This window comes from Populus trichocarpa, chromosome 19 (assembly GCF_000002775.5).
Source record: "Populus trichocarpa isolate Nisqually-1 chromosome 19, P.trichocarpa_v4.1, whole genome shotgun sequence".
NCBI lineage: Eukaryota > Viridiplantae > Streptophyta > Magnoliopsida > Malpighiales > Salicaceae > Populus > Populus trichocarpa.
This window is the reverse complement of record NC_037303.2, coordinates 9,662,509-9,677,399: the sequence shown is the minus strand read 5'-3', so window position 1 is coordinate 9,677,399 and position 14,891 is coordinate 9,662,509. Positions and strand designations below refer to the sequence as shown.

The following is a 14,891-nucleotide window of genomic DNA, read 5'->3' as shown; positions in this document are numbered from 1 at the left end:
AAAAATATTATTCAAATTCTGATTCTTGATGGCTTTATTATAACGATTAAGGCCACTAAATTGCAGATGACGGCGGTCAAATATTTGAGCTTGATTTAACTTTTTATTCTCCTAGCATTACCGACTGAAGAAGGGAATCCTATGTCCACTGCCTTCTCGCAGGATTCAAAACGAACAAGGATTGAAACAAGAATTCCCTTTCCAAAGCGATCAAAGAGTATTTTGTCCTGACCACATGTACATATTGGTACGTATGTGGTGTCTTTATACAACGTAGTACTAGTGGCGGAAGTATTGTGTTAGTGGACTTGTTGTTCACAAGGTCTATAGAACATGACTTTAATTCTTTCCGGCAACTGAAGAACAAGAATTCTTCGTCGCAATCCTTCGAATCAAGAAAAAAACACCCTGGGGATGGATATGGATGAATTCAGAGGCAAAAGGAGTGGTCCAAGGATGAAATGATGCTCAACATGAACTCTTAATCATCCTACAGCTATCCTCATTAGGCACTTGGATAATAACATCTTGCAGTAGTGCATGAATGAAATTCATGATTGTGGAAACATGATAGACCCACAAAAGTTGAAAAAATTAAAAGGGGGAGAGAAAAGAAATGAAATGAGTTTGAAATTCCATTCCTTGAGCACAAAATCATGATTCCTTTTGTTCCATAAATATGTTCAAATGGCCATCAAATCTAAAGGGAAAAGTTGGACTATAAAGTAAGTTGGCGTTTGATTATAGTTGCTTTTCAAAGTGTTTTTCACTTAAAAATATATTAAAATAATATTTTTGACATCAGCACATCAAAATGATCTGAAAACACCAAAAATTATTAATCCAAAGAAAAACAACTTAAAAAGTTTTTTGAAATACAAAAACAAATACACCCTTAATTTTTTTTTATATATATAAAATATAGTGCTAGCTTGGAAAACTATTCATGGCTTTCTTTTTTCGTTTTCTATGGGCAACCAAGCTCACGTGTTAAAGAATGGGAAATAGTCATACGAAGAGCAGAGGGCTTGAGGAAGGTGGAGGCCAGAATAGTATCTAGCGATGACTTTCTAGATAAGAGCAAAGGCAAAGACTTTTGACTTTGGAACTTGGCCTCCTCAATTTTTTGCACACAGAAATCATCCCGGTGCTTCAGTAGTCCGTCCGGTGAGTACGATTTTAAGTCAATTTTTAAGTCTAGAGAAATAGACACTGGTATTATAAATGATTTTTTTTTTATTATGAAGACTTTTAATAAGAAACTGAAAAGAAAATAGGTATATTTAATATAATAAATTATAAAAATATATAAAATAATAAATTATAAAAATATTTTAGCAGCCAACTTAACCTGGAGTTTCATGACGCAGAGGTGTAATTTAGCTACTTTTCGTTAAGCCTTTCCATTATAGCTTATGTATTTATAAATTATTAAAGAATAATATAAATCATATTCTAACACCTCACCTAACGGCTTAAGTTATTGAGTTGAGATGGTTCTTTGACATGGTATCAGAGCCTTGATAATCAAGCGGTCACGAGTTCGAATCTCACCATCCCCATTTATTTGATAAAAATTAAGCACAAGGTAATGTGAACCTGTGCAAGTTTCAAGTCTAAATGGCTTTTACTTGAGGGAATGTGTTAGAAAATAATATAAATTATATTTTTGAACCTCACCTAACAGTTTAAGCTATTAAATTAAGATCATTTTTTACCATAAACTTAATATTTTGGCTTTTTGACTCCTTACTATGTCTTCCAATTCCAAATGGGCTCTCAGTTCAATCTCATCCCAATGCTCAAACTTATTTTTATAATCTTTTTTTCCTTTTCAGCTGTTGCATGCATCCTTCTCAGCTACCACCTTTTACCATATGTGTTACTGGGCATTTCTTTTTTACTCAGCTTCCTCTTCAACTATTTTCCCAGCTTTTTTCTTAACCTTAATTCTTTTTCAGCTTGTTCTCTTACAACTGCTACTTTTTGAAAGCCTTTGTTGCCTTTTTCAAGCTCCAATTCAGCTTGTAGCTGCTTTGTCTTCTCCATCGGCTCTTCATCATTTTTATTCTCTTTCTCTGGGACCCCATGACATGTCTTTCTAGAGATGTTACAGCTCCGTGCTCTCTTACCAATGAGTCACTGACTGGCCTATTATTTCTTCATTCCAAGTATTGGTCATTAACTTTGAGGGTTCTTCTACCTATTTCTTGTCTTATAAGGAATTGTGTCTTCTAATCCTGCCTAAATCTTTCTATTATTACTAGAGAGGTAGTTTCCTTGAGATTTCTAGAGAATTGAGTACGTTCAAAAGTCATCAGAACACACTATAAGTATCCAAATTGTCTTGACACCAAAGTTAGGCCGTGGATTTTACCTATAGCAAACCAAGCAGGCCTCCATTCCCATCCAAACGGTCCTCCAATTAAACTTGTTTTGTGGTAGATCTTAGAACTTCTTGACCTAATTTAACTTAGTATATTGTGTGCCACTTAATTGCTTTACACTCCTTGAGTGACTTTTGATCATGCCACCAAAATGACCTAAACATCAAAGCCTTAGCTTCTTAAATTTAGACCCATATATCTACTTTACAAACATAATTGCTATCATAGAGTCAAATCTTAATTAGCTTGAGAAGAAATTAACTCTAAATTGTTATGCATTCAGAACGAACTATAACCAATGTGGTTAACATTTAAACTTCACAAGGAACGAATTTAATTTATATTCCTGTAGAAAAGCATGTATTCACCGTGGATACTAAAAGCAAGTCATTTGCCTCAAAGGTGTGAAGAAATTACACATTTCTTGACTGAGTACTGCTCCCTCTAATTTGTTCAGATGAACTAGATGTTCTTTTCCATGTCCAATCTTATATTCCAAGAGATCAATTTGTGCTGTTGCATAAATCAATCCCCTTCGAGATTATCTAGTGGCTAGGAAATGCCCACCTGAGCTCTGAACTTTTTGGAGGAACTGCATGCAGCATGCTCAACAGAGACACTTTGGAGAGAAATTTGTTAAATTGGATTACAAAAAGTTTGGTGCATTTACTATTATAAGGCCTTTCAACGCATAGCGAGTGGCAAACCTCCTAGGATTATTTTCTTATCTACTAATAAAGCCTGTACAAAAAAAGTATAGTCTCAGAAACCTCCATTTAGCTCATTCACTGAAGTTTCAGCCAAGATATCTACATCACTAAGCATAATTACACAAACAAACTGAACATCTCAAAAATTAAACAATAGAGAAACTAAGACCCTTTTTTTGCTTGTTCTTGATTTGGCGTTGAATCACTTTCAAAGCAGGATCAACCAGCTTCGTGATCTCCAGCAATAGGAACATCATTTCCCGGATGTCTAATCCCAACTTCAATTTCTGTGGCATCAGAACTTGCTGGTTGCTCAAGTAGTGACTGCCGGCAAGTTGGACAGGAGGAGTGTGATACCAACCATGTGTCAATGCACCTAACATGAAATCCATGGTTACAATTGGGCAAAACTCGTACTTTCTCACCACCTATGAACTCACCTAGGCAAATTGCACAATCTGTAGCTATTAAATGTATCCCTGCCACCCCGTATATAATCACTGGGATTCGTCGCAATGCGCTCTTTTTGAGGCCTGTTGCTGCCATATGTGCTGCAGTCTGATCACGAGTCTCGAAAGTAAACCTCCTGCTACAGCGTATGGCGCATCGTACTATAGAATTTAGTCCAAGGGCACAAATTAACGCACAAAGCAAAGCTGCCAAGATGATCACCATGTTGGTATCAAAATTGGCCTCGCTGTTGTATGTGTTGCGCGTCCTGCTTCCATTTGCTGCAGATTGTGTGCTTGATTCTGTCTCCAGGAGTAGCCGGTGTGGACGATGATGAACAGCAAACATAGCTATTATTATGACTCAATCCAACAACACCTCAGAAGTACACCAATACCCACTTAGCCGAACTACAATTTCTTTAGACCTTTTATGAGTTTATGCAAATAGGCTGGAGATTTCATGGCTCCAGTGCTTCCTAGCAGCATCAAATCGAACCACAAAGGAGACTGCAAGTAGGGAGTTCATTTCACTCGTATATAGAACAAGGCCTTCAATTGTGTCTGGTCCTGGATTTCTTTGCAGGTTGTAACAGAGGAATTTAAAGGCTAGTTCATGGCTTCTGGTGCTTCAAGAGCAGGAGGTGAAAGCTAAACAATAAATTATGGGGTTCGCGGTTTCTTTTTTTGGTTCTTGTTGATCTGCTTTCAACCAAAAAGAGAGAGATGAGCCTTTTGAGCTATGGCAATGTCTGTCAAGATTCCAACGAGATAAAAGACATCACAAAAAGCATCTTCTTGATAATTTAAACAAGAAAATCAGGGGAATTGAACAGCTTTCTTGAGTCCTATTTCACCAATATAAAGCTAATCTTCTGGCTTCCAAAGTCACAAATCCTCCTGTAAGTTATTCCAAGGATGACAGCATGGATAAAGAGAACTATGATCATGGCTTACCTTAACTTGGGTAGATAGTACTCTGCAGCAGCAGCAGGAAAGATGAGATTTTTTCTGCTTCTAATTAACTGTGAGAGAATTGATTTGTTTGGGGATACAAAGAGATCAGGGCTGGCTTAATATTTTGTGAGGATTATTATACGGAAGCTATTAAAGCGCTTGGGAGCCCACTATTCGGATGTGACCATGGAAACTGGACTACAGGTGGGAGAGAAGATACCTAATGGAAGAAAGATAATAGCATTAGGTTTCTTTTCACTTCATTATTACTTGGAGAATGACATACAGAAGGCTAAATTATAGAATCATGGGGAGAAAGAAAAAGAAAGCAGATTTTTTTTTCCAAAAAAAAAAAACAAAACTATGGTACCTGATCCCACATAAGCACACTTAGTTGCTTAAGATTATGCTTATTCTCGAGCACCAAATCTTTCTCCCACTCATCCACTCTACCTTTAATTAAAAGGGGAAGTAAATTCCATGGCTCATTTGTCATAGCCAATGCCTCTCTTTGGATCCCTATATTTTTAGATGATGACAACACCTTGGAACAGCTTTCGAAAACATATAATTATTATTATATTATAAATATACTAAAATCCTAAAACATTAATTGAGATTTTTGTTATATAGTTTTCAACCTCTCTTTCAATTTTATTTTTCAACATTAAATTTACTAACTAATAGGCTTTATAATTTATTTCAATTTATTTTATATAAAGTTATCCCGATCTTATAACCTGGGTCACGAGTTTTATGGGTTAACCATGTTGACTTGTCTTTTTTCTTGTTTTTAAAATTTATTTTTTCTCAACTTCATCTTTCAACATTAGATTAATTAAAAATTAAACTTCATATTCATGATTATTTCTTGATTTGTTTTCTATAAGGTTATTATGGTCTCAAGATCCGGGTTACGAGTTTTGTGAGTTAGTTAGGTTGACTCGGTTCTTTTTCCTTTTTTTAATTGAATTCTGTTTTAATTTCATCCATCAACATTGGGTTGTTTGGGAATTGGATTTTAGATTTTTTTTTATTTACTTTTTATGGAGTTATCCTAGTCTCCTTACTCAGGTTTGATAGGTTAACTCAGGTTGACTCGGGTCATTGTTTTGCCCTTTTTTTATTTGATTTTATCTTTTAATATTGGGTTGATTGAGAATTGGGTTGGATAATATTTTTTATTTACTTTCTAATAATTTTTTTTAATTTGTTTTCTATAGGTTTATTAGGGTATCATGACCTGGGTAACAGATTTGACATGTTAACTCGAGTTGATCCAAGTCGATCAAATATATTGTTATTTCAATACTTAAAAAAGATGTCGTCTTGATTTTATTTTAGTTAAACTATATTTTTCTCAGTCATTCAGGTTGTTTTTTAACCTGTCAAGTTGACTAGGTCACATTAAATCAATCCCTATATAGTTTTAATTTTTTTTTACTAAAAAACATATTAACAACACTTGAGTATTTTTTATGTCTATAAAAAATTTAATCTAACCCGTAGCATAGCACGAGCAATTATCCAGTGCTTGTAATTACTATTATTATCCCAAACAGTAGATGATTTTTTATTTTCCATCCACCACAATGCTAATTTATATAAAAAAATCTTCACTAATTGAGATCTGGTATAATTTAAATAGAACTTGGGATTTTGCCATTTGAATCAAGGTTGTCAATTTTATTTTGTTCCACCTGGAATGGTTGGTATATCTCGTTCAAGTTCAAAAAGTAGAACAAACTAGAATAGAATCCATCTTGTTTAAAATCTCAGCCTATTTTGAAAATTCCAGCTGGAACTTTCCGGTTCTATTTTGGTTGTATCATTTTGTTTCGGTCAAATAGTGTTTTTTTTTCTTTTGTTTTTTAATTTTGCAGAACGAAACCAGAATGGAAAAATCTATGTATTTTATCTAATTTTATCTCTTAACACTTGGCTTATTAGAGATTGAACTTCATAATTTATTATGGTTTGTTTTTTTTTTCATGGTTATCTTAGTCTTATAAGTCATGTCACTAGTTTGACAAGTTAATCTAGTTGACTCAAATTTTATATCTATTTTTTAAATTAATTTTTTTTAATTTTATCATTCAATATTTTTTGCATTGATTATGTATTATGCTTTGACATTTATTTTGGTTTATTTTTTATAAAATTATTTTAGTTTTATAATTCAAATGAGAAGTTTTTACTTAGGTTAGTTTACTCCTCCCCCGATGCCGATGTGACAGAGCAAGCACGAACAAGAAGCAGAAGACAACCCACAATTCTTCTCTCTTCTAATTCTCTCTTTTCTTCTTCTTCTAAATTAAAAAGTGAGAGAGAGAAGGGAAGATTGGTCCGTCCTTGTTAAAAGAAGAAAAGAAGGCAAGATTTCTCCAACTCAGATGCTTCAGCATTTCCATTTCGAACCTCTATTCACAGGCAGGTCCACTCAGAGGTCCAATTCCGGGTCACCGATGAATTGGATCTGGTTCCTGATGACTTCTTCTGCTCTTATATGGACTTTGACAAACTTGGATCTTGTCTGAAACAGGACAATGCGGGTCATGAGCCAGCTGCTGCTGGTGGCAATGGGGTTCAATGTGTGGATGAGAAAGCAACAAATGTGAAGCTGAGGCATAAGTATAGCAATTCAGTTGATGGGTCTTCTTTAACGGAATCTATTGACTCAAAAAAAGGCTATGGCTCCTGAAAAACTCGCTGAGTTGTGGGCTCTTGATCCTAACGAGCCAAAAGGTACTTTCCTTTTGCTTTATGTACATGTTTTGCCTTGAATCAATCATTAAATAATTCTGTTTATTTGCTTAACCCCCCCCCCCCCCCGCCCTTCGAATTTTATCTTATCTCGTCGAATCAGGGGGCTTGTAGTTTATGGCTAACTTTCTTCCTTTCTTCTAGAGAAAGCAATGCTCATGTGGAGAGCATAAAATGTTGCAACCAAAAATTAAGAAGCTGCTTAATTTTTCTTTCTTGTTTTTTTTTTTTATAAAAAACTTCCAAATCGCTAACATAAAGGGAAGCAGTATGGAAGGAGCTCAAATCTCTTGATATCAAGGTGGGTTTGGTTGGGATTGAGGTTTAGTTGATGTAACTTACTAATTGATGGATTATGTAGTTTTGGAAGTATATGAGAATTCAGTGCATGCATGGGCCGCTCTATGCATTTAGGTACTGTGATTGCTAGACGTATTTCGTCAATGGATTCTGAAACTTATTACTGATGGGGATGTTGGTTTTGACATTATCAGGTCCTCGGGAAGCCTACAGTGGATGAGTTTTTCTGATTGATATCTTAATGTCCAGTTCTGTCCTTTCCTCTCGCATAATCCCATCTTTCTACTTAGCCAATGAAGCTTGCCAGATTTGTTCTGTCATTTTTCAGCTGGCGTCTCTATGGTTAAGCATGTTTTTAAGTTATTTGTTTCTGTTGCATCAATGCTATGCGATGAAAAATCAATGCCATACATTTAAATGAAGACCAAATACATCTCTTCCAAAAGTTTGAATAAGAACTCCAGGGATGAATTGGCTTTTAATGCTTTACTACCTTAATATCTCAGGTTTTTTTTTTTTTTTTTTTAACATTTCTTAGGTTACTTCTTTTTCTGAATATGAACCCTTTGACTTTACAACAATGAGCTAGGAAACTATCGAAAGCTTTTCATGGTATTTTATTTTTATTAATTTATCTCAAATTATCTATTTTTTGAAGTATATTATGTAGCCTGTCCATGATACTCTAAAGAGTGATTCTTTATTAATCATGGAATTGCTTTTGATTAATCTGATTTACATGCAGATGAATAAAAAAGTATAAATTCTATAAATTTCCTCTGAAACTATCTAGGATTATGGCCAATAGGCAGTCTGCTGCTCGCTTGAAAGAGAGCCCGATATCGTATGTATCCGAACTTGAAAGAAAAGTGCATACCAACTTACACTTTTCCAGGTTTGGCAATGATGCACAAATCTTGTATGCTTTGAAGGCTATGAATAAGAGTTTCTAAGTCTCTAAACTGCCATTAATTTTGGTCTTGTGTTCTCATTTCAGAGGGATACATCAAGTCTGACTACTGAGAACTCAGAGCTTAAGCTTCGATTACAAGCTATGGAACAACAGGCTGAATTACATGACGGTATGCTTTTACTTTGCTCTGCTTGAATTGCTAATCGCTTCTCTATTGTTGGATGCATCTTTCTTGGAAAGTTCTTAGCAGACAATTTAGCATTTTATGCAGTGGAGGCTGTTATGCTGTTCTGGTGTGACACATGCCTCCAAAACATGGTGCTACTTGTAACTCCAAAGCATATGTTTCCCAAATAATGAATGTCATTCAACTTGTCATTACCAATTATGATGGTGTTTCTAGCAGGCACATCAACTTGATTCACTATCTGTAATGTTTTCTCTTTAGATATCACTAACATACTAGATGTGCTTTCTAGCTTAGATTTTATGGTCTATATCCACCAATATGCAATGAGATGTAAAGTCAACCCACTTGCACTTTTGTTTTTGTCGGGTATCATTGTTCTCTGGTTATTTTCTTTCATTTGAGATATAGAACAGGAAGTTTCTTGACTGTGTTTTTGGTTGTATGATTCTGATATATAGCTCTGAATGAAGCATTGAAGAAGGAAATAGAGAGACTCAAGTTTGCTACTGGAGAAATTATGGCACCAACAGTAGCTATAATTTGGGGATGCATCATATTCCATATAACCATTCTCACATGCTTTCACCTAAGCATATCGAAGGCCAGTTCATCGTTTAGAAGATGTTTGAGAGTATGCTAACAGTTATTTTTTAATTTGTTTTTTATTTGTAAAGTTATCAGAATTTTTTTAAAAAATAAATTATTTTTTATATTATCATATTAAAATGATAAAAAAATATAAAATATTAATTTAAAAAAAAAATTCAAGTTTTATGAAACGTTATTTCACCATTAAACATTCAAACCCCACAGTTTCATCATCTCCGGTCTAACTTGTCACCTCATCAGCCAGAGATTGCTGCTTCCCCTTCTCATGCCTGCCAGAGATGTTGCTACAGGATCCTCTCACATAGTTGCAGGGGCTTGATATCAGCAGCAGAGCTAGATCTGAATGCCCCCCAATTTCCGCCAGTGAAGAACTTCATTACAGAATCTCTTGAGGATTTATCTATGTTCAATTTCATATATACACTACTGGTCATCGCGATTCGCGCTCAATTCAAATCCAAATACTGTTTCTAAACCTTCGTACTTTAATATTCAATTCATATCCATACTCCTAAACACACTTCAGGCTTTCATGCTTCCATAGCATTTGTTGTTTTGGATGATGCCAAACCCCAGTTTCCAAATTATCTGTTCTACCCCACCTCAAGTCAATATCCTTGGTTTCTCCATTATAGGTGTCCTCCTCGTTCCATTTGCTTGCAGCTTGTATATTTGGCAGACTTACTAGTAGAAGAGGGAGGGGAGAGAGCTGTGATTTGGGAAAAGAAAACACAGACAAGAATTGGGTTGTGTTGATTGGTTGGCCACCCATGCTCATTCCTTATATATGTATTTTATGGAAGCTCCTATGGTTTATCTTAGTTTGATTTTTGAATGATATTTGTGGGGTTACTACCCCCACGATGGTTCCATTGTAATAACGCATTGCCCTCCTTCTGACCCGAAAAGAAGAAGAAGAAGAAGAAATAAATGGCGGAGGGTATGCCTAAGCTGTATGAGTTGTAATCACAGGCCTTAAGGTTAGGTTTTGTTTAGACCTTTCGTTTTGGGTTCTCTTGGGTGGGTTGGGTGAGAAAATGATGAGCCTGATGTGAAAAATCCTCTCCTCAGGCTCGACCTATAGCTCTCTCGGAAGTCTGTTGAGCAATCCATCCCATTATCAGGTTTCCAAGCAACCCTAAGGGACGAGTGAAGTTATATTAATTTGTAACGCTGTGCATGTTATTTTTGTAAAAATATTTTTTAATTGAAAAAAAATATTTTTTAATTTCTAATATTATCATATTATTAAAATTATTAAAAACACTTAAAAATATTAATTTGAAAATCTAATTAAACTGCATTAGTACAAAAAAGAAGAAGAAGAGGAAGTTACCATTAAATTCACTTTTCTCAACTAAAAGAACGATAAGTTCTATAAAATTATTTTCTTTGACTATTATATTTGTTTTTATTTACTTTTAATCCCAAAAAAATTAAATTCCTTGTACATTTTCAAAAAAATCCCTTAAAACATGAATTATCGATTAAAAGCTTTAAAGCCTTTTCCTTTTCATTTTTTCATAGGAAGTAAAATGCTCTTAGAACAGAAAATGAATTATTACCTCAATAACTATAAGAAATCAAATTTAAATTGTTAGTTTTTATTGTTAATGAAAGTTTGCATCTCAAATAACAGTTTGAAAAAAATGAATTTTTAATACAAAAGAATTTGCTATATCTACATTCTAAATTTAAGAATGAACATTTTTTATATATAAAAAATGATACTAAAGTTTGAGGCTTTTTTTTAGTACAAAATAATGATCTTATTGCTCATAATAGTTATCAAATCTATTTTAGAGTTGATCCGGTCCATAGTCTTAATCATGAGTTTGTTAGGTCAATTCATGAATCCAAAAATCAACCCTGATCTAATAAAAAATTACTTCATTTTAGAAAAATAATACAAAAAAAAATTATATCATTTTGAAGAAACTAAAATATTCCTTCAAGTTGGCATATTGTGTTTCACCTAGTTTTTTTGAGATATAAGTTGACCTCTTAGGCCACCTAAAATTAACTTGGTTAACTTTCAAAATAATTTGTAAGAAAACTTAACTTGAATTAGGTTAGGCTTTCTGTTGACCTGCCAAACTAGATTAGGTTTAATAATTATGTTGGATGGAGATTATAAGTGCCTCGTATGAAACTAGATACATGTATAGACATATAGTAAAAGTAAGGTTCAAATAAATAAATAAATATACTAAGATATTAATGTTCAAATAAATAAAAAGATATCACTAAAACATCAAGGCTCTAAGAAACCAAAAATTGATCACTAAAAAACTAAAGGTTTTAAAAAAACTAATGGATCAAAATAGATCATTAAAAAATTAATTAAGGTTTTAGATTATAAAACATAATAAACTACAAAGAGTTTTTTTTATAGAAAAAATATAAGAAAAGTGGTAAAATAAAAAAGAGCAATAAAACTCATGGATACATAGAAATGATAAAAATCATAAAGATAAATATTAAAACAGCTTGTGAAAGAACATTTGTGGTAGTACCACCAAATGCATAAAGAAAGAAAGAAAGAAAAACAATTATGGTAGCGTAAACTTGAAAAAACTAGATTAGGGAATGTTTAGGAGCACGTGTTTTTAAAAATTTTAAATTTTATTTTATATTAAATGTTTTTTTTATATTTTCAAATTATTTTGATGTGCTAATATCAAAAATAATTTTTAATAAATAAAATTTTTTTTTAATGTATTTCTAAGCGAAAAGCACTTTAAATCGTCATTGCTACCTCAATCCCAAACATGTTCGAAAGCACTAAATATGAATAAGAAATTTGCTGGAAAAATATTTTTCTTTTGTAAACAATAAAAGATAATTGAAAATATTTTTTTTTATCCTGTTGCTTCTTCAATCTACATCCATAAAATCCATGGTAACCTTTTTCCAATTTGGCTTTTCTCTTTAATTTGGTCCATCATGTTCCTCAAATGTTTGAATTTGGTACATGGAAAATGAAATCTTAGAACTCATCCTTATTAATTGAAGAATGTTTTATTCGGAGTGTAAATACACATTAATTCATCCTATTCTTTGAAATATTAGGATTCAAGCATTATATGAGAAAAAAAAAGTGTAAATAAATTAAAAATATGGAGTAATATGGGATAAGAGAAGAAGTTCTTTTTCTTTTCTGATTTAGAATTAGCAAAAGAATTCCAACTATTTGGACTACAAAAACACCAATGTCATACAACCATATCAAATCAAATATAAAACAAACAGTTTCACAAAATGATAATTTTTCCTGTAATTTTAGGAGTTCTAGTCGAAGCTAGAAAATCCCGTAATTTAACATGTATGTCCACAATCAATTAGCAGGGAAAGAGTAAAAAGAGGAAAAAAAAAGAGAGATATTAAAAACCAACTAAAATAGATCATTTTATATTTTTCTATTTACTATGTGTAATGATTATTTTGTCATTCATATAAAAAAATATGCATATCTTTAAATTTTGATTATTTTAGTATTTTTATAATGTAAATTAGTCATTATTGATTTATTTAGAAATATTTTTATCTATTTAATATTTTAATAAGTAGTAAAATAATCAAAATACCCTCATGAATAAAAAAATAAGTTCTCTCGGGTAGGGATATTAAATATTTTTGTTTTTTATACACATTAGAACTTGGATACAAGACATTGAATTCATTGTAGTTAGAGGTATTTGGGTCTTTTAGCCTTGATTTTTTTTTTTGTTAATTATAAGTTTGGTTAAGGGGAGTGACATAATTTACCATTAAAATAATAATTTTTATTTAAAATATTACTAGCTCTTGCAAATCACGCGCCAGCGTGTTGGAGCCTTCGCACACTTTGGGTGGCGTGTATGGCGGTTTTTGACAATAAAAAATTAGCTTCCAACGTCCTAGTTTATTCTTCACCAGTGTATCATCGGTGACCCTTTTTTTTTCTTCCTTCATTTTTCTCTCCTACCCTACTAAATTCATTATGACCCTTATTGTTATTATTATTTCAAATTTAAACCTTTTAGTTTTGATTACTGTGTTTTAGTCATTTTCTCTTTTGTTGAAGTTTTGTTTGTTTTCAATTTAACCATTGAATAATAATAATAATAATAATAATAATAATAATGGCGGTGGCGGTAGTGACAATATTGCTGCTGCTACAAAAATAATAATAATAATAATAATAATGGTGATATGAGAGAAGAAGAAGAAGAAGAAGAAGAAGAAGAAGAAGAAGAAAAATAGTAATGATGATAATAAAAATACTAATAATAGTTATTGTAATGATAATGACAATAATAACAGTAGCTGCAGCAGCAACAACAATAACAACAATAACAATAATAATAGTGATGATGATTGTGGTAATGGTTGTTAAGATAATAATAATAATATTAATAGTAATGCTACTATTATTCCTAATAATGATAATGTTAGTAATAGTTTTTGTGATAATATTAATAATAATAATAATATGAGAGAGAAGAAGAAGAAGAAGAAGAAGAAGAAGAAGAATAGTGATAATAATAATAGTTGTTGTGATGATAGTGATAATAACAATAGTAACAACAGCAACAACAATAGTGGTCATAATGATAATAGTAATAGTGATGATATTACTTATTAATAATAGCAGTGATAGTGATTTTAATTCTTATTTTTTGAATTGCTATTTTTTATAAATCCTTTTGTATGATTAGATTTTTTTTTAATTTTATCCTTTAATATTTAATTTAAAAAAAAAATTGAATTTCATGATTTTTCTAAATTAGATGCTTCAAGTTTAGTGACTCTGGTCACAAATTTAAAAAAGTTAATATATTTTTTTAAAAAGCTTTATATTTATTTTTATTTTTAATCACGTTATTCCGATCACATAATCTAAACTGCAAGTTGGCTGGAATGTCTCATATTGTCTTAGCCTTAATTAGTGTTTTTACATATTTATCATAAATAAGTTTTTATATTTTTTTATTTATTTTCAGTATTTAAACATTATTTTTTTGTTTAAAAAATAATTTAACCTCACGATAAAAAAATATGAGCAGGAAGGCTATTTTTTTTGTTAAAAAAAAACTAAGTCTTGGGATAGACACAATATGGAATTGGTGAAACTGAGTCTTGGAATAGACACGATATGAGTTGGTATATAACATTTTTCTATAATTGTTGACTAGAATCTTTATTCGAGCCACTTTATGGATGTCTACTGTTGGTTTGGTGCTCAAATTGCTTTTTTTCTTGCAGATTTTGTTGTCCTCCTACTTATCTATTCTTGTCGTCCTGTGCATGCTGCGCTCAAGTTTCTAGATCAAGATCATGCAAGCTCTAATTTGATTTTTTTTTCTCTTATTATTTTTTAAATATTTTACTTGAATATTTTTAGTAATTCATCTAGTCACAACATCGACAACAATCCCAGCTCTCTATTGGGGGCTCAAGTTTGTTGGGCTTGCTGAATGATGTCCTTTGACAAGGTTTGTCCTTTATAATCTCTCATTTCGATTAGCTTTCATGCCAATTTTTGTTACTGTAGGTTTAATATTTTTTATGCTCATTGGATATATTTCATGCTTATTAGTTTTCATGGGTAAATGTTTTTTTTTATAGTAA

The 14,891-nt window shown here is 32.1% G+C and overlaps 1 protein-coding gene and 1 long non-coding RNA gene across 6 annotated transcripts; one reads left to right on the top strand and one right to left on the bottom strand.

Annotated features, from left to right (window-relative positions):
- Positions 1-3,144: 3,144 nt before the first annotated feature.
- Positions 3,145-5,038, bottom strand: LOC7455234 (RING-H2 finger protein ATL74). Its single transcript, XM_024590982.2, has 2 exons — positions 4,874-5,038; positions 3,145-4,723 (listed from the first exon to the last, which is right to left on the bottom strand). Exon 2 carries the CDS (start codon positions 3,893-3,895, stop codon positions 3,317-3,319), a length of 579 nt encoding a protein of 192 aa, XP_024446750.1. The 5' UTR covers positions 3,896-4,723; positions 4,874-5,038; the 3' UTR covers positions 3,145-3,316.
- A 2,007-nt stretch (positions 5,039-7,045) lies between these two features.
- On the top strand, positions 7,046-10,099 carry LOC112325269 (uncharacterized). Of its 5 annotated transcripts, XR_008058148.1 has the most exons (6): positions 7,046-7,248; positions 7,761-7,908; positions 8,312-8,461; positions 8,564-8,648; positions 9,128-9,300; positions 9,519-10,099. It is a non-coding gene; the product is annotated as an uncharacterized LOC112325269 (long non-coding RNA). The 5 variants fall into 5 exon arrangements; XR_002979323.2 differs by having other exon boundaries at positions 7,761-8,461; XR_002979324.2 differs by having other exon boundaries at positions 7,046-7,567; positions 7,761-8,461.
- The last annotated feature ends 4,792 nt before the right edge of the window (positions 10,100-14,891 follow it).